At 45.9% G+C, this 20,470-nt stretch overlaps 1 protein-coding gene across 15 annotated transcripts in view; it reads right to left on the bottom strand.

Moving 5' to 3' along the window:
* WDR37 (WD repeat domain 37) overlaps positions 1-20,470 on the bottom strand; it is a 75,423-nt gene that overhangs the window by 30,847 nt on the left and 24,106 nt on the right. For all 15 annotated transcript variants that reach the window (XR_012417321.1, XR_012417325.1, XR_012417320.1 and 12 more), the window contains exons 6-9: positions 16,066-16,201; positions 13,695-13,766; positions 7,031-7,075; positions 4,664-4,740 (exon numbers count right to left, since the gene is read on the bottom strand). Coding sequence is in view for 8 of the 15 variants with exons in the window: in XM_005564507.5 (XP_005564564.1) it covers positions 4,664-4,740; positions 7,031-7,075; positions 13,695-13,766; positions 16,066-16,201 (330 nt within the window). In the remaining 7 variants the exon portion in view is untranslated. The remainder of the gene's footprint in view (positions 1-4,663; positions 4,741-7,030; positions 7,076-13,694; positions 13,767-16,065; positions 16,202-20,470) is intronic.

Genomic DNA, 20,470 nt, shown 5'->3' with positions numbered 1-20,470 from the left:
GGAGGAGACGGACAGGAGATGAGAAAAGTGCCCATGAGAGAGGGTGGCCTGGAGTAGGGTGGGAAGAAAGAACTGAAGCGCCCTCTGCTGCAGGAGTGGCTGACGGGGTGATTTCCACAGGCAGTAAGAGAACAATACAGGTGTTTACACCGTGGAAAGGTGTTTGGTCTAAAGCACTGGGTGACAGACAGGGACGTTTCCTGAAACGGGTGGCACAAGGAAAGGAACACCCAGAGACAGCAAGTTCAGGGTGGCACGTGCAGCTCAGTCAGGACGGGGGGCCGGGGGGCCCCAGGCTCACAAGGCTGGCAGAGGCCACCAGACAGGCTGCAGCAGGGGAGTAGTCAGGACGTCACCTTGAAGGCCGGGGGTGACGGGTGACAGCACTGCATGTGGCTGGGAAAACGGCTCCAGAGGGAGCACAGCAAAGAGCCAGGAGCAGCCACAGGGTAAACCCCTCAAAGGATAAAAAGAAGGCCGACGAAGTTAAACGAGTAACTCGGTGTAACTTAACTCGCATGCGACAGTCATTCTGTTGGTCTAAATGTTTCCACTATGCCACCCAAACACTTATCAACACTGTGGATGTCAAGCAAAACTCGCAGATGCAAATTTTAAAACACAAGACATCTGTCCAAAAGCTATAATGATTCAAGATGAATACAGATTTTAACAGATTAGAGTTTGTGTTAAAATTTAAAATGAAAACTGCTAAGCAAATCAGAGTCAAGACGGGCTGGCAAAAGCTTCAGAAAACAAAACTGCTTTCCACCTAAGGAGCCTCATTTCATCCAGCAGTGCTGGAATGAACCTCCCACGCCGTTTCTGCAGGGACCTGGCCATCCACAGGCTGCACTGCCTCCTCTTTTTTAGGGAGGGCCCAACACAACTCTGTGAGTGCAATGCTCCCAGGACAGCTCAAGTCACGGCACATCACAGAGGTTCATCTTTAACTCAGAGCCCCCAACACCAGCCCCAAATCTTGAGGTGGCAACTATCAACATGAGAAGTGCACTCACCCAACACAAGCAAAGTAGTAAAGAAGAAAATAAAATTAAGTGAACATTCTAAGTGAACTATTAGGTGTTTTTAATGTAAGTACTGTACATGAATCTTCCCTCTGATAAAATTGATGTCTTTCTTATTTGGAAAACAATCCATACACTAACTCCTTTGAATTTCCTGAGCATCAATGCTCACCCTCCTCACCTCTCTACCACGCCCACCATCAGCGCACATTTCACTTGTTTCATCACTAAATGTGCATGTTAGTGGACAGTGTTATGCACTACATAATGAATAGTCTGGCAATTCCACAAAGAGAACAAAACTATGTTAATACATAATACATTCAGTTAAAAATGAACTATTAGAACCTTTATTAGGACTGAAGAGAACTCATTTATCACTGTAATTTATTAACTGCTTAACTGTCTCCTCATAGAACAGTTTAGAATGTTCACAAAGCAGAAAACTCAAGGAATATTCCAAGATGAAAATATTAAAACTAGATTACTCTCATCTTTGCAACAATCACACCCCAATACAAAATGAAAACTTCTAGACGTGTACATCATCTATGCTGTCTGCCTGGCGCTGTTCCCACCTGTTCAGGCGCACAGTGAGGGCTGAGCATGCGGGAAGATCACGCCACTAACGTTTAGCCTGTCACTGAAACTAGGGAGATAACTGCACTCAGAGAAACATTCAGGCCTCTTTGTGATCATAAACATAGGATGCTGGGCTACCACAGACAGTGCAAGGCAAACAGTAAGTGAAGAATTTTACAAATTTATGGTATAAATACATGAATTCATTCTTCTCAATACACAACATCTTTTGTTATCTATGTTTAAATTTGAACCACATAAAATTGATGTCATACAGGCCATTAGCTGATGTGATGATAAAAGTCCATGAAAGATACACCAGATGTCTAATATTAAACAGACGAAACAGTAAGAAACAGGATCCAAACGTAAACTGTAAGAGAGTGATGATAAACGTTCACTATCTGTAGAAAGGAAGACTGGAGCAGATGCATGCATACAGAGGTAAAGGAGCGTCTTTCTAGGAGCTGTCTCAGTCAGCACAGGCCACCAAAACATAAGACTACAGGCCAAGAGGCTTCAACAACAGAAATTAGTTATTTTCCAGTTCTGGAGACTCTAAGTCCATGACGAAGGTGTCAACCAGTGCAGCTTCTGCTGAGGCCCCTCTTCCAGTGTGTAGCACTGCCATCCTGCAGCATGCCCACAGGGGCTCTTCTATTAATATTAGCATAGAGAGGCTGGGCACGGTGGCTCACGCCTGTAATCCCGGCACTTTGGGAGGCCAAAGAGGGCGGATCATGAGGTCAAGAGATCGAGACCATCTGACCAACATGGTGAAACTCCGTCTCTACTAAAAATACAAAAATCAGCTGGGTGTGGTAGCACACACCTGTAGTCCCGGCTGTTCGGGAGGCTGAGGCAGGAGAATCCCTTGAACCTGGGAGGCAGAGGTTGCAGTGAGCCAAGATCACGCCACTGCACTCCAGCTTGGGCAACAGAGCGAGACTCCATCTCAAAAAACAAAACAAAACAAAAAAAACGGAGAAATGGGGAGAGGGGGAGAGAGAGAGCGTGCGCACATAAGGGCGGCCATAAGGGTGAGTGTCTAATGTCTCTTCTGACACACTCATCCTATGGGATCAGGGCAGCCCCTCCACTACCTCATTTTGCTTTAACCTCTTCCTTAGAGGCCCCATCTCCAAATACAGCCACACTGGGGATTAGGGCTTCAACACAGATTTCTGGGGGACAGAGACATTCAGTTGAGAACATCCTGTCCCTGGCCTCCCCCAAATTCATGTCCTTCTTGCATGGCAAATACAGTCGTCCCATCCCAACAGCCCCAGAAGTCTTATTCCAGCATCAGTGCTAAGGTGTGAAGTCCCAAGTCTCAACAAAACATCACCTGAATCAGGAATGGGTGGGACTCAGGGTGCGATTCGCCCACCCTGAAGCTGAGCTCCCCTCCAGCCGTAAACCACGGAACCCAAACGAGTTACGTGTTCCCAAAATACAACAGTAGGGCAGGCACGGGACAGACGTTCCCTTTCCAAAAGAGAGAAAGAGGCAACAGGGAAAGGGTGGCGGGGTCCAAGCAAGTCCAAAACCCTGCAAGGCAAACTCCATGAGCTCTTCAGGCTCCAGAGAGCCCCTCTTGGGCTGGATGCGCCACCCTCCAAGTATGCTGGGGCAGGGGCGTCACCCCCTTGGCTAAGCCTGGCAGCCCCACCCCCACAGCACTGGACCACGGCAGCCTGGCCCTGAAACCAAGGAGGCCCCCACACTTCGAAACCAAGGAAGAAACAGGCCCTTGTCCTGGGAACTGCGGTGACAGCTGCAGCCCTACCAACCTCAGAATCACCTTCAGGGGCGTTCTTCCCTCATCTTGAAGGGTTGTAAAGGTTCTTGCCCAGGCAGCGCTGGTTTCTGTGCTATGGAATCCCAGCAGTCTGACACCTTCCTTCATTCTGTCCCCACCATGTCCCCTCTGGTTTGAGCTGGCGGAGTCTCTGGGTATAATCCCATCTCCAGTCCTGGATCCTGCTGCAGTGGGTGCTTAAAGCCGTGGCTCCCACCCACACTCACCTCCATGTCAACTGGCTGTTCAGACAAACCCTGCATGTTCTCTTCGGAACCGGCCTTCTCTTTTTTTTGTAACAGGCATAGGCTGGAAATTTCCCGAATCTTACAAGTTGTCATCCCCTTTCCCGTAACAACTCTTTCAGAGTATCTCCGACCTTTAGCACTTTATTATAAGCAAGGAGAGCAACCAGGCTGCACCTTTAACATTTCATTCACAAGATCTCGGCTCAGCCAAGTCCTCGGCCATTTTGTAATGAGGATCACTTTCTTCCAGTTCCCCGTAACCTGTCCCTCACCTCCTCTGAGGCCTCAGCAGAAGAGCCTTCAACATCCACTTTTCCACAACATTCTGTCTATGATACTTGCATTCTCTAAGACACTAAAAGCTTTCTCTCCAGCTCTCCCCTTTCCTCTCTGAGCCTTCACCCGAGCCATCTTCAATGTCCGTATTTCTACCAACAAGCCCTTCACAGTCATGGAGGCTTTCTCCAGCAGGTACCTGAAAACGCCTGCAGCATCTACCCATTCCCAGCTCCAAAGCCATGTCCACATTTTCAGGCATTTCTTTAGCAGCCCCCCACTTTGTGGTACTAAAATCTGTCTTAGTTTGCTCTGGCTGCCATAACAAAATACCACAGACTGGGTGATTTATAAAAAACAGAACATTTTCTCACAGTTCTGGAGGCTGGAAGTCCAAGATCAAGCCAATTCAGGTTCTGGTGCAGACTCGTCCTTACAGACGGCCACCCTCTGGCTCTGCCCTTACATGACACAGAGAGTGACAGAGAGACTGAGAACACAGGCGAGCTCTCCACCGTCTCCTCTTATGAGGACCTCACACAAACTCACTGAACCTTAACTACTTCCTTAGAGGCCCCATCTCCAAATTCGACCATACAGGGGGTGAGGGCTTCAACGCTGAACTTGGGGGGACACAAACATTCGGTACATGACAGATATTATAAATGGATTCTCAGATTCGCAGACATCAGCATCCTACACACTCGCAGGTAAGGAAAGGTGCTTACACTAGTGTCAGCAACAGGCTGGGGTGTCGGCAGCTGCACCGCGTATCTCCAGATATGAGCAGTCTGATCTCCAGAAGCTGAAGAGAGAAATCGGGGAAAATTACCCAAGGCACAGACCATGGTAAAATGCGCTCTTCACCGCCCCTCTGGCTGAGCAGCAGCAGTCAGACCTTTCCGGCTTAGTGACCACTTAGTGAGATGAATGTACTTTTTACTTAAATAACTCTTTTCTGAGACTGCATAATGCTATTGAGAATAGAGTACATGTCCAAAATTGAGGAAATAATGATCACTTAAAAAACTATTTCACCTTTCATTCTAGCATAGGAAGTCCTGGAAGTTCAGAGAAAATGTACAAATAGTAGATTTTCCTCTCCATCTATCTAACCTCTAAGAAATCCTATCATATCAGAACTCAGAGCTGCGATCAACTCTGAGATGTTCGGGAAAGCGACACTCATCTCCATCCATTCAACACAGATGCGGCCTTTCAATGGGCCAGGCAGCTATCAGCACTCCTTATGTGTGCGGCTCCCGTCCCGCTCTGTTTTCAGCAGCCAGTTTGCGAGGAAACGCTTTTATTGAGGATTGGAAAGACAAAAGTACAGCACTGTGGGGCACAAAACAGGCCTCGGACACCAGCATGGCCACATCTCATCCACACACGGGAGGCAGGCTGGCTTCCATCTTCTCTTCACTGCCACCCAACTTCCCTAAAGGAGCTGCTCTGAGCTGACACAGCACGTTTCATGCAAATAAATGTACTGCCTGTACTTACAACTCCTCCTCAGATCAACATCATGCCCAATCCCAGTCTAACCCTCCTCTCTATGCCCATTACCTCATGTTTCCCAGTCTAACCTTCCTCTCCATGCTCATTACCTCACGTTTCCCATCTAACTCTCCTCTCTATCCCCATTACTCACGTTTCCCAGTCTAACTCTCCTCTCTCCATGCCTGTTACCTCACGTTTCCCGGTGTAACTCTCCTCTCTATCCCCATTATCTCACATTTCCCAGTCTAACTTTCTCCTCTCTATGCCCATTACCTCATGTTTCTAAGTCTAACTCTCCTCTCTATCCCCATTACTTCACATTTCCTGGTCTAACTCTCCCCTCTCTATGCTCATTACCTCATGTTTCCAAGTCTTTGTCAGTTCCTGGATGTGTCTGGTTCCACCCTCTTTTCGAGTCCTTTGGTTTGAATCTGAACACATCTAACTGCCACCAGTCTCCTTGCCCCCTTTCCAATCATCCCACAAACCGCCAACTTCGTAAGGTGTAAACTCCTTGTCTGCTTTAGTCTTCACACACGTATGAAGGTGAAAGTCAGCTATGTGATCTGGGTCTGCTCAAAATGACTCTCAGTCTAACCCTCCCACCACATTTCTCTCTCACATAAAAACTCTGACCAAACCGCGTGACTCGCTGCATCACACACTGGAAGTACTCGTCACTGGGGCTCCTTCTTAAACAACTCCACCTGCGTGAAGCTGCCAGTCATCTCAACCTCGGTGTTCTATCCCTGGGTGAGCACAATCTGGCCCATAGGCGAAACCCAGGCAGCCGCCCACTTTTGTGAATAAAGTTGCTGGACACAGCCATGTCCACTCATCAGTGCACTGTCTGCTGCTTTTATGCTGCAAGAGCAGAACTCAGTACTGGCGACAGAGCCTGAATGTCCCACAAAGATGAAAATATTCACTGCTTATTCCTTTACAGAAAAAGCGCTAAGGACCTCTGGTCTACGGAAAGCCTACACACATCCTTCGAGATCATCACCAATGTCCCTGAGTTACCACGGGGATCTGTGGGGGTCTGACAATCTCATAGGAAAAGTCCTCAGTACTGTAAGGCTACCCTCCAAAAGCAACCAAGGAAGGCACGTTTTTAAAACTACTCTGAAATTATGGCAAATCCAAGATACCATGGGTTAGGTAAATTACCCAGAAAGAAGTAAAACTGCTGACTCTGGCAACCTGCCGTGTCTCTGTGCTACCTTTCTCATTTCTCCGTATCAGATGCATACAATCTAAAGGAACACAACGGTAATCACAGGGCCTCGAGGAGCTCCATCTACAGGAACCACACGGGGAACAACAAACATGCCGATACTGTACAGAAAGGTTTCAAGAAGACCGTGAAGCCATCTTCATCTCACAATAAAACCAACTGCTTATCCACTACTATCTCTAGAAAGTACTGCTCAATGTATTTTCCTTTATCTATTTCTCATTTAATTCATAAAATGTCTACTAAAGATTAACTTTCATAAAAGCCATGGATTATTCTATGATAAGAAAGGAATATTTATAGTTGTTTTAAGACCATCTATCATTTTGTTCAATAAAGAAAAAGATCAACATACCAGTGAGAGCCAACTGCTCTGAGGGATGAAATTTGATAGAATTTACTGCAAAATAAAAATATGATAAAAACAGGTTTAAAGTGACAAAAACATGTTATCAACATTTATTAGCTATAGCGTGTATTTCAAAGTCAACATTAAAAGAACTATGAGTTCAACATTAGATCCTCCACTCAGTTAAACTATACATAAATGTGTGAATTAGAACAGAGGCACAATAAAAACAACTAAGGTACGAACCACCAAATCACCCCAGTTTAGGACCCAGGAAAAGGATATTCATCATCTAGTTCTTTTTATAGACAAGGATGTCATTTTCAGCTAAAAATAAATCAGGATTAAAAAAAAGAAAACATAATTATGACAACAGGTGAAGACAAATTATAGTGTGGCAGACACCATTTGTTACACAAGCCCCACCCCACCCACCTTCCTTCCCAGCCTAAGGACCCCAATCTGTTCTGTGACTAGTAGAGACCCCAGGCCCCAGAAAGTATAACCTCTGCCAGCCTCAGAGAATGAATCAGGACTGGGTTACACAGGTTATGATGTCCTCCCACTCTCCTTACAAAAGGGGTATTTGGCAGAGGTCTTTTTTTTTTTTTTTTTTTTTGTGAGACAGAATCTCACTCTGGTGGCCTAGGCTGGAGTGCAGTGGTGCGATCTCAGCTCACTACAGCTTTCACCTTCGAGACTCAGGTGATCCTCCCACCTTAGCCTCCCAAGTAGCTGGGACCACAAGAATGTACCACCATACCTGACTAGTTTGGGGTTTCTTTGTATTTTTAGTAGAGACAGGGTCTTGCCATTTTTATTTTAGTAGAGACAGGGTCTTTTGTGTTTTTAGTAGAAACAGAGTCTTGCCATGTTGTCCAGGCTGGTCTCAAACTCCTGTCCACCTCGGCCTCCAAAAGTGCTGGGATTACAAGTGTGAGCCACTGCGCCCAGCCAGAGGTCTGAGGAAACTATCATTTTCTTGAAAAAGGAGCGTGAGACCCTGGCACTTCACCTTCCCCCTTGCTCCTGTCTTGAATGTAGACAGAAGAGCTTGACATGTGGTCAGCAGGACCACAAGCACGCACATAAACGTCAGCACTGAACACAGAGCCCGGCTCCACAGGTCTGACCTCGTCTGGAGCCCACACTGCCCACCTGGGATCTTCCCGAAGCAAACGACAGGGATTGGGATGGGGTGAGCTACGTCAGTCGGCACCAGTCAGCAGAGCAAAGAGCTGACTCATGTCACTGTGGGGACACCAACCCTTATTTCCATCCCTTGTAAAGAAAATGCACGTCCCTAACATAGAACATACAGGAAATTTTACCAAATCTGAAAAGGTGATCTCCTTAACAAAATGTTGCTAGCTATACCATTAGAATTATATTTTTCTAAGTAACTAAATGAAAAATGCTAGAAGATAGCCTCATTATTAATATTAAAACACAGACAACTGTGGCAAAAGCCACTGGTGGAAACTGTGTACACTTACAAGCAATAAACTTAAGCACTCAATGGAGCTAAAACCAAATTATCACTAGAACCACTAATAAATAGTATTAACGCTTCCAATTTCGATGAGAAATTTTGGTAAGATCGATGATCAATTTTCACTTTATTATGTCTCTCCCAACCTTCAGCTCATCACAAATGAAGGTGGGCCACCGTGAGGAGTGGGTGGAAGACACCGCGCCACAGAAGGAGGCGGAGGGCAGGCACATGGTGACGGGAGCTGTGGAGGCAGCTTCTTCACAGCACTGCTCACACAGGCATAATAATGTGAAAACTGACCCCAGATCTTACAAAATCGGCACAGAATCATGTTGGGGTGAGGATGGAAACCACGCCTGGTGTAATGAGGTCCTCGAGAGAGCTCAATCACCCCCGGTCACCTTCCACAGTGGACGGTCAACAGGCGGGCTGGAGCAAGAAGGCCAGGGCAGCACTGTGAGCCATGATTTAAAGGCGTGGCAGCAGAACCCATGGGCACCTGACCCAATCCACAGCAGCCATGAGGGGAGCAGAAATGGGGATGCCAGTCACGGCTACCCTTCATCCAGTGTCTAAGACACTGGCTCTTTCCATCACATGCACATTTAACTGTCATAAAATTTAAGCTGAAATCTAAAGAGAGAAGAACAAAGGGGACAACAACCTCTACCACCAGCGTCACCTCTGCCTCTGAGAGGCGCAGACACAGCAAAACTGGGACCCTCACTGGTTTTTCCCTCCTGGGGGACAGAAGGGGGAGTCTGCCCCTGGGCATTTTGCTCAGAGGACCCAAGAGGAAAGAGGCAGAGTGTGATTCAGGGTCAAACCACCTCCTTGTAGAGTTGTACTGGCTCAACTCCCACCAGCCCCACCACTCCCTTTAGTTAGGTCAACTTAAGAGATCAAAACATCCCAGGCTGGGCACAGTGGCTCACGCCTGTAATCCCAGCACTTTGGGAGACTGAGGCGGGCGGATCGCCTGAGGTTGGAAGTTCAAGACCAGCCTGGCCAACATGGTGAAACCCCAACTCTACTAAAAATACAAAACTTAGCTGGGTGTGGTGGCACGTGCCTGTAGCCCCAGCTACTCGGGAGGCTGAAGCAGGAGAATCATTTGAACCCGGGATGCGGAAGTTGCGGTGAGCTGAGATCCCACCACCGCACTCCAGCCTGGCGACAGAGCGAGACTCTGTCTCAAAAAATAAATTAATTAAAAATAAATTTTAAAAAAATACAAAATTTAGCCAGGCATGGTGGCGGACACCTGTAATCCCAGCCACTCGGGAGGCTGAAGCAGGAGAATCGTTTCAACATGGGAGGCGGAGGTTGCAGTGAACGGAGATCGTACCACTGCACTCCGGCCTGGGTGACAGAGTGAGACTCCGTCTCAAAAAAAACAAAAAAATCCCCTAGTGGAAAAACACAAACACAAGTCCCCAGGAGGAAGAGGAGAGACACACGCAACCCGACAGCGTGCCAGAAACACAGGCGTCTTCTCCCCTCTGACACCTCTCTAAATGCAGGAGGCATCCTGGAAGAAACAGGCACAGACCCACAAAGAAAGAACTAGAGAGACGATGAGCGAAGAAACAGACACCAAATACTGGAGGCCAGAAGAGCAGATGGTGACGGTGAGTGGGTGAACACAGGAAGGTCAAATTAACCTGCGTGAAGAATGGAAAGCCAACAAAAAACAAGCCAGGTACAAGAACAGGAAGAGACTTCTTCCTGCTGGGACAAGGCAGCCTCTATGGATCCACTCAAACCCCTACTGGGATTAATTATAAAAGCTGCAGATAAACAGCAAAAAATAAACAAAAGGCTTTAAGTCATCGCGGAAGCCCAGAGGCCCCAGAGGGAAGCACTGGAGGCCCCCCTACCTGACGCACTCCCTCAAGGCACAGAGACCAGCCGGAGCGAGGGTGCAGTCCAGAGGTGAGGGGCTGCGACGGGAGCTGAGGCTGGATCCCTCAGGAGAGGCAGCCCAGAAGGAGCAGGCCAGCTGCTCGCCTCCCCCAGGCACTGACAGCACCTAAACTGGGCATGAGGGTGGACACCAAGCAGAAAGCAGCCTCTGAGAGCTAACACAGAGAGTACCGGCAGATGAAACTAAAGCTCGGGGCCTGTGAAGGCACATCCTTGAAGGACAACTCCCTTAGAACAAGGGAGAGCGAGAAGAACAGCACAGCCCCTAAAGCCTGAAACCCACCGGCCACCAACCCTTAAGTCAATCAAGGTTTGCCATCCACTCTATCTGCTGGCCAGGGGAAAATTAAATCCTCTCTAGAGAACAGAAATGACTATGCGTGTATGTACTCGCCTGTGTGTGGATGCAGGCATACCCCGTTTTATTACCCTTCACTTTATTGTGCTTTGTAGGTATTGGATTTTTTACAAATTGAGGGTTTGTGGCAACCCTGTGTCGAAGACCTAATTGCCACCATTTTCCCAACAGCATGTGTTCATGTCATGTCTCTGTGACACATGTTGGTAATTCTTGCAATATTTCCAACTTTTTCATTTTTTTAATTTATTTTTGCCAGCACCTTGACCTTGGATTTTTGCATAATTATTGTATCTGTTAATATTGACCTGTGATCTCTGATGATACCATTGTCATTTTGGGGGGGGGCACAAACCACACCCACATAAGACCACAAACTTACTCAATAAATGTTGTGGGAGTTACGACTGCTCCACCAACCAGCCTTTCTCTCATCTCTCCCTCTGCTCAGGCCTCTCTACTCCCTGAGACAAAACAATACTAAAATTAGGCCAATTCATAACCCTACAATGGCCTCTAAGTATTCCAATGAAAGGAAGAGTTGCACATCGCTCCCTTTAAATCAAAAGCTATAAATGATTAAGCTTAGTGAGGAAGGCAAGTCAAAAGCTGAGACAGGCTGAAAGCTGGGCATCTTGCACCAGACAGCCAAGTTCTGAATGCAAAGGAAAAGTTCTTGAAGGAAAGTAAAAGCACTATTCCAGTGAACACACAAATGATAAGCACGCCAATACACAGGAAGTTGGAGTGGTTGGGATTGATTAAACCAGCCGCAACATTCCCTTCTGCCGAAGCCTAATCCAGAGCAGGGCCCTGGCTCTCTTCAATTCCATGAGGGATGAGAGAGGTGATGGAGCTGCGGAAGAAAAGCTGGAAGCTGGCAGAGTTGTTTATGAGGTTTAAGATGCCGTCTCCACAACATGTAAGTACAAAGTGAAGCAGCAAGTGCTGACGGAGAAGCTGCAAGTTCTCCAGAAGATCCAGCTGAGCTCACTGGTGAAGATGGTTACTCTAACAACAGGTTTTGAATGCAAACAAACAGCCTTATATTGGAAGAATATGCCGTCTAGTACTTTCATAGCTAGAGAGGAGACATCTATGCCTTTGAAACTTCAAGGGACAGGCTGACTGTTGTTAGGGGCGAAAGTGGCTGGTGACTTTCAGCTGAAGTCAGTGCTCACTTGCCATTCCAAAAATCCTAGGGCCCTTAAGAATCATGCTACATCTCCTCTACCTGTCCTCCATAAATGGAACAACAAAGCATGGATGACAGCACATCTGATGACAGCATTGTTGACTGAGTATTTTAAGCCTACCAATGAGACCTACAACTTTCAAAATACAACTGGCTCATTGACAATGCACCTGCTCACCCAAGAGCTCTGATGGAGATGTACAAGATGAATGTTATTTCATGCCTGCTAACACAACATCCATTCGGCAGCCCAGGGATCGAGGAGTCATTTCGACTTTCAAGTCTTAAGTTTTTAGCCTATGCATATATATTTAATTTTTTTAATGTTTCTGAAGAGGAAATTTGAATGAGGAAAAAATACAGCGCTTGTTCCTGTAACAGCATTTTGCTCTACATTTGAGCACCGATCACACACACACCAGGCACTGCTAGAAAACTGTAGATGACACTGTGGCACCCCAGCCAGTCTGTGGGATGCCAGGGGAGGAAGACAAGTAAGAAGGCAGCACGGAGGAGGGCGTCAAACACGGGAAAGGTGCCAGCCTGTCTACATGCTAAGAGGAAAAGTCCAGGGCAAGAAAGAGAAGACACGGTGACAGCAGGAATGGCCGAAGCAGAGGAGGTCCTGTGAAAGGGGAGGGGAGGGGTCTGTAGCACATCAGGGCCCTGGGGGTGGGCAAACAGGTGCGCAGAGCCACGGGCCCCACCCACACCTGTCCCTCTGTGCACACAGGTGATGCCACCTCTCAGCCTGGCAGTGTGGAGGGTGTGAGGGAGGGCGAGTGAGCAGGTGAAGAGGGCACTGCGGGGGAAGGAACCACATACCACGTGCGAGAGGAAACAGAAACGAAAGCTGGTCAGGAAACTGGTACACACACAGCTCTAAGTGAAAAGGCAGAAGGCCGGGTGCGGTGGCTCAAGCCTGTAATCCCAGCACTTTGGGAGGCCGAGACGGGCGGATCACGAGGTCAGGAGATCGAGACCATCCTGGCTGACACAGTGAAACCCCGTCTCTACTAAAAAATACAAAAAAAAAAACTAGCCGGGCGAGGTGGCGGGCGCCTGTAGTCCCAGCTACTCGGGAGGCTGAGGCAGGAGAATGGCGTGAACCCGGGAGGCGGAGCTTGCAGTGAGCCAAGATCACGCCACTGCACTCCAGCCTGGGCGGCAGAGCGAGACTCCGTCTCAAAAAAAAAAAAAAAAAAAAAAAAGAAAAGGCAGAAAAGAGCTACGTGGACAGCATTAACTACGTGGACAGCATTAACTACGTGGACAGCATTAACTATGTGGACAGCATTAACTACAGGCACGCAAGCACATTCATGGAGTATCCTTTATTGAATACATCCAAGTTATCACTACATCAAAAGTAAATCTCTAAAACAGATACTTTGTGATAAATAATGCACACATTTCAGTTACAAAATTTCCTACATATGGTTTATATACATTAAATAAAATGTAGACTAAGACGATATGTACATTGTTTAGGGAGTTAAGCTTTTCCCTGTTATTGAGCCCATACAAGCTCAAGACACAGAGTTATCCCAGTCTCTGAACAAACCACACTGTCCCTTGACAACCAAAACAGTAAAGCTTCCTACGAAGTAGCAGCGGGCTTTACCATGCATGATTTTAAAAACACACTGGAGGAGGCAATGGCCTCTGGCTACGGCACTCCTTAGGCAGTGCTTACCTGAGCCCACGTGGCCTGCGTACTTGACTAGGCACTTCCCTGTCTCTATGCTCCACAGCAAAGCCGTGTGATCTGCAAGATGGAAATGAAGAAGTCGGAACTTAGCTATCATCAGTTTACAGTTTTTCAAATGAAAGAATAAGACAACTACTCTAAAAATGGGAAGTTACACTACCACTGATATCTCTTATACCTTTGATTCTATTACTCTGTAGACTTCAACTGATCAAAGAAAAATTTCCCAAATGGGAGAAGCTGTGACCTGTCTGAGGCCATGAAGTCAGCTAATGGACAACCAGAGACTGGATTTCCTACTTTACTATCAGGCTGGCTGCATCATGCTGGAAAATTACAGACAGAGGTCGTTTCCATCACAGTTTCATTATTTTATTAAAGTATTAAAATGTTCCAGAACATCCAGCGTTCAAATTCAAACAGCATCCAAATTCAGTTATGACTGCTGAGATAAGCATTTCTTCGGATCTTCGGGCCCTTCTCCCATAGCCATTACTTTTTTAAGTAGATTTAACGGAAAAATCTGAGAAATAAGCGCCAATTAGCCAAATGAAATTTCTGAAATATCAGAAAGGACCCTTCTGTTCTTTTTTTTAAACTATGATTTCCAAAGAATCCAAGGCACTCATCCATGAAAACAGTTTCAAAGAGAAGCAATAACTTTCTTTGCTATCAAGTGGTTTATCACATTCACTTCTGCCTCTAAAAAGCAGAGTCCAGTGAGTGATTAACGTCTCACAAGCTGGGACGGCATTTTCAATGAGCACCATTTTTAATATGAGCAATTTTTATCTGAAGGGGTATTATACCACCTTAGACAGCTTTCATAAAATATCTTTTTTTAGAGAAAACAAAGGGTCACTTTCCACACTCTGCCCCTGTGACTCTGTGGGCAAACTCCGGCTGGGGGAGGCCATCAGCCTCCACTGCTGGCGACGTGCCCATGTAGTGTTCACTTTCAGTGAGTACCACAGCACTGCCCCTCAGCTGTACTCCACTTGTGGAAAAAAAGTCAAATACATCTACAAATCAGAAACACACGTGGCTATGGATAAGAAAAAGAGGGCCAGGCAGGCCGGGCGCGGTGGCTCAAGCCTGTAATCCCAGCACTTTGGGAGGCCGAGACGGGCGGATCACGAGGTCAGGAGATCGAGACCATCCTGGCTAACCCGGTGAAACCCCGTCTCTATTAAGAAATACAAAAAACTAGCCGGGCAAGGTGGCGGGCGCCTGTAGTCCCAGCTACTCGGGAGGCTAAGGCCAGAGAATGGCGTGAACTTGGGAGGCGGAGCTTGCAGTGAGCTGAGATCCGGCCACTGCACTCCAGCCTGGGTGACAGAGCGAGACTCCGTCTCAAAAAAAAAAAAAAAAAAAAGAAAAAGAAAAAGAGGGCCAGGCACGGTGGCTCATGCTTGTAATCCCAACACTTTGGGAGGCCAAGGCGGGCAGATCACAAGGTCACAAGATTGAGGCCATCCTGGCTAACACGGTGAAACCCCACCTCTACTAAAAATACACACACAAAAAAAAATTAGCCGGGCGTGGTGGCAGGCGCCTGTAGTCCCAGCTACTCGGGAGGCTGAGGCAGGAGAATTGCTTGAACCCAGGAGGCGGCGGAGGTTGCAGTGAGCCGAGATCGCGCCACTGCACTCCAGCCTGGGTGACAGAGCAAGACTCCATCTCAAAAAAAAAAGAAAACGAATAATTGGAATACTGATTCCTCAACACATTTAAGTTAAATCAATTCCAAACAAGTATTTTTTCCTCAGATACTTGGTTCACTATGAGTTGCAACGCCCTACCCACGGGGACCTGGAAAAGACGGTGCAGAAGCACATCTATCCACGGGACCACAGAATGCAGGGTGCAGCCGGACACCCTCCCACGAGACCACGGAAAGCAGGGTGCAGCCGGACACCCACCCACGGGACCACGGAATGTAGGATGCAGATGCACATCTATCCATGGGACCACAGAATGCAGGGTGCAGCCGGACACCCTCCCACGAGACCACGGAATGCAGGGTGCAGCCGGACACCCACCCACGGGACCACGGAATGTAGGATGCAGATGCACATCTATCCATGGGACCACAGAATGCAGGGTGCAGCCGGACACCCTCCCACGAGACCACGGAATGCAGGGTGCAGTCGGACACCCACCCACGGGACCACGGAATGCAGGACTGCAGGCCGCAGCACTAAGCATCACCAAGGGCTAATGTGTTGGTTCCACTGACTCCTCCAGGACACGTTTGCATCTAGGGTTCCTCTGTCACAGAAAAGTGAATGTCCGTCACTCAGGTACCAGGCACAGCCATGCTTCCGCAGACTGGCCAGGTCCATGTGCAACTCACCGGCCGACGCAGTCCCGAGCACCACTGGCTGTGTCCTGGCCACGCTGACATCCCAGATGCCGTCCCGGTGGCCGATGTATTCCTTCACGAGCTGGCAGGCAGCTCGTGATGTCGTGGTCTTAAAGCTGGAGACAATCTGAAACCGAGATGAGGAGTCTTATAAAACAATTTACTGAAGTAAATTTTTCTAAGTCAAGAAAGAGAAAATGAAAAAGACATCCTGGAAAATGCACAAATCACTGACTAAGACTGTTAAAGCATCAAGGAACACAGCACAAGTGTGAGCTGAAACGCCCTGTGTGGAAAGGGTGGTGGGTTCAGCTCATATCACAGAGAGCGCGTACAGCTCTCGCGGCAACCTGTGGAGGCTCCCCCACCTCAGTCTGACAGCCAGTCATGGAAGGTCTCACTGCAGAAGGGTAGATTCAGGCGTTCCAGGTCACTCTCCCCCAAACCCAAACCATCAGACAAAATTTCCAAATTCTTAAAAAAACAAATTGTTAGCTAGCCACTCAGACACGAAAAAGTCAGGAAGGACATCACAAACCCTTAACTGTAGCTAATGACACTGATCGCTGTACATGTTCACATTTCGCTGTTTTTGAGAATTTACACCAACCACATATTATCAAGTGGAAAAAAGCCCGTGGTGGGAAGGAATCAAAAGGTGACACTAACAGGTGTGCCGGTTTGTCCAAGACTCGGCGCTCGCTCAGAGCAGGCACCAGCTATGAGGATGTGGAGCAGCGTGGCCGTGGGCCCCTGGCCTTTCAGACATGCTCAGCCCAGCAGGAGACAACGCAAACACAGCACGGACCAGAGTAAGGCATCGTGTCGAATGACGACACACACAGCAGACAGTTCTCGTGTCCTCTTGTCAGGAAAAATATGAAGTGAGTGAGGAAGAAACTAAAACAACACAACGATTTCTGCAGAGTTTGCTTTTTAAATTTTTCTTGGGTAAGAAAACAGCTGTCCAGCAGTCAAGTAAATCAGAATAATGTAGACTTTTCAGAATAAAACAAAAAAATTAAGTGAAAAACAAAAATCAGTGGCATTACACAACTTGCTTTAAACACTGATTTGGCACAGCCCTGAAAAACAGATCTAAATTCATTCTTCCTAAGCCATGAAAGCACAACCCACTGTCACATCGATTTGGGTCTGCACCCTCGAGTTATTCTTGCCGGATACAATGACACAAAAGGCTGAGGAAGAGGCCAACATTTTCAGCAGTAACAGAAAGAACTTCTACTGGAACTGGTCACAGGAATTGCAAAAGCACTTGTTCAACCTCAAACCCATCACTATCCTCTTTTCTTTCTGAACACTTATATCCTATTCAATCCCACACAATTATGCCTCCACCACATGGGAAATGCTTTTGCTTAGAGAATGTGTCATTCAGATGTTAAATAATATTATAACATTTTAGCAGGGAGTGAAATTAAAGGACATACACAACCTCCCACCATAATAAGCTGTGGTAAATTTCATTTTCCAAGTCTCTCACCATTTCTAACATAAATAACAGTATAATAGTAAATTTCACTTTCCACGTCTCTCACCATTTCTAACATTAATAACAGTATTGCAGTAAATTTCATTTTCCACGTCTCTCACCATTTGTAACATTAATAACAGTATTGTAGTAAATTTCATTTTCCATGTCTCTCACCATTTCTAACATAAATAACAATATTGTAGTAAATTTCATTTTCCAAGTCTCTCACCACTTCTAACATTAATAACAGTATTATAAGAAACAAACTATTAGAGCTACATTCTTCACCTGCTGCATTCCCAGGGTAAGAACAGAGTGGCTCCTTTCCGGAGGCTCTGACTGCACTGCTGCTGGAGCTATGCAGGAGATCGTGTGCCGTTTTCAAATATTTTCTCATGTGTTGCTTCCAAAATGCCCACCACACTCTGACCATCTATTACCTTAACTCTTTTTCCTTAAAAATGCTGACTTAGTCGTCATTACCAAGAGACCCACCAAAACAGACTGAATTACTTAGAGGGAACGTTCAAAACAGAAAAGCAGCAGAATGAAGCAGCAAATTGATGCTCACACCCGTCATCCCAGATCATTTTAACTGAGGCGCAATCTAAAGCACTATTGTGAAAATGTCTGTAAATATTTTTGAGAAGATAAGTATCTTTCTTTGTGGAAAAAGCCCTTTCTGATTTTTATAAGTTTCTTTAAAGTGGGCTGCAGGTTAGACTGCCTCACTTCCCTCCCACGTAGGCATCAGAAATCTCATTAGCCACCAAGGAAGGGGGAAAAACCTCTTCTGCGTTCACGTAACACACTTTCATGTTCCTGATATCCCACCCAGCACGCTACTTGCTTTTCATGGCTCTGGGTCAGAAGGAGGGAAAGTAATAAATCTAGACTGTGTAGCCTTTCTCTTGTCGCATTCATGTTTAGCTTTGGTACCAAGAATCCACACTGTAGTACAAATCAGAATATATTGTTACCAAATTATTTCTTCAATCTTCAGATGTCTTATATTTTCATAGTTATTTTTTACAATGGGTATAGGCAGTGTGCAAAAACTATGAAGATCATTAGTAATATGCTTCTTATAAATTCAGATGAATTTCTAGTACTTAAAATGACTGGGCTTTAAATATCTCTAATACTTTTTTTTTTTTTTTTTTTTTTGAGACAGAGTCTTGCTCTCTCGCCCAGGCTGGAGTGCAGTGGTGCGATCTCAGCTCACTGCAAGCTCCGCCTCCCGGGTTCACGCCATTCACCTGCCTCAGCCTCCTGAGTAGCTGGGACTACAGGTGCCTGCCACCACATCTGGCTAATTTTTTTGTATTTTTAGTAGAGACGGGGTTTCACCATGTTAGCCAGGATGGTCTTGATCTCCTGACCTCATGATCCGCCCGCCTCGGCCTCCCAAAGTGCTGGGATTACAGGCTTGAGCCACCGTGCCCGGCCAATATCTCTAATACATTTTTTAAAGCAAAGCATTACTATACATATCCTTACCCTTGTCCAAATCTTGTTTTTTACTGCTCATGGTAAACGACAACTTTATATAATCATTTCTTCCTCTACTTCAGTAATAACGAGAAAGTTTTGGAATTCCAAGACCATACATTGTATACATACAACTCTACACACCAGAAAAAGCAACATAATCCAAGATAATGTAACAAGAAATTAAATGAGGAAGAACATAATTTCACACTTCATTATGAAGAAAAGGCTTCAAGTTGATTTATTAAAAAATTCAAAACTTGTAAGTATAAGCTGGATATTACATGGCCAAAAAAATAAATTAGCAACTTATATTCTAGATATTATCAAAGGAAAGTACAGTAGAAAATACCAGGAATTTCCGATTTTCTTTTGAATAACAAAGAATTACCAAAGACTATCACATGAGGACAAATGGCAGAAGGACTGAATTTGCTCTATTAATTGTACTTAATCTTACTATAGATGTCATGCTAAATAACTTTAAACCCAAGGAAACAGACTGGAAAAATAAAAAGCTAATAAGAACTACTTACACCATCATAGCAGGATCACTGAAAATTTCAATTTATCTTTTGTATCCTTGAAATATGCCAAAATACAGACGCATACAAAATTACCTCAAAATATCACTTGATAGTAGTAATTCATCATAGACAAATGAATTTCCAAACATTTAAACCTTTGCCACTTTAAGAAGGTCAGCACGAGATACTTTAAGAAAATACAAAACACCATGAACATCCCTATTTGTCTCAGAGACAGACCTTCACTTCCTGATCACACTTAGGAAACTGAGGAAAAGAACATAATGAACTAAAACGTAACTTTAGCTCAGAACGTAATTTTCACTAATTTGTACCTATTTATTAGCTTCCTCCAAATTCAGATCCTTTATATTAAGCCAATTAACAACAGAAATTATATATTCCCTCTAAAGACAATATATTTACTAAAACATCATATATTAACCCCTGTGGGTACTAGGGTAAGCTACTGTGTAAATGCCTGCATACTGACATTCTTTTTTTTTTTTTTTTTTTTTTTTGAGACAGAGTCTCACTCTGTTGTCCAGGCTAGAGTGTGGTGGTGTAATCTCAGCTCACTGCACTCCACCTCCCAGGCTTAAGCGATTCTCATGCCTCAGCCTCTCAAGTAGCTGGGATTGCAGGCACCCGCCACCACGTCCAGGTAATTTTTGTATTTTTAGTAGAGACAGGGTTTCGCCATGTTGGCCAAGCTGGTCTCAAACTCCTGACCTCAAGTGATCCGCCCGCCTCGGCCTCCCAAAGTACTGGGATTACAGGCATGAGCCACCATGCCCAGTCAGGACATTCCTTTAAAAAACTAAATTTCCCTTAAAACCATTTATGTTTTTCTACTATGCCTTTCTAATTGGAAAATATGCGA

This window comes from Macaca fascicularis, chromosome 9 (genome assembly GCF_037993035.2).
Source record: "Macaca fascicularis isolate 582-1 chromosome 9, T2T-MFA8v1.1".
Taxonomy (NCBI): Eukaryota; Metazoa; Chordata; class Mammalia; order Primates; family Cercopithecidae; genus Macaca; species Macaca fascicularis.
Note: the sequence above shows the minus strand (reverse complement) of the source record. Positions and strands in the feature narration are given on the sequence as shown.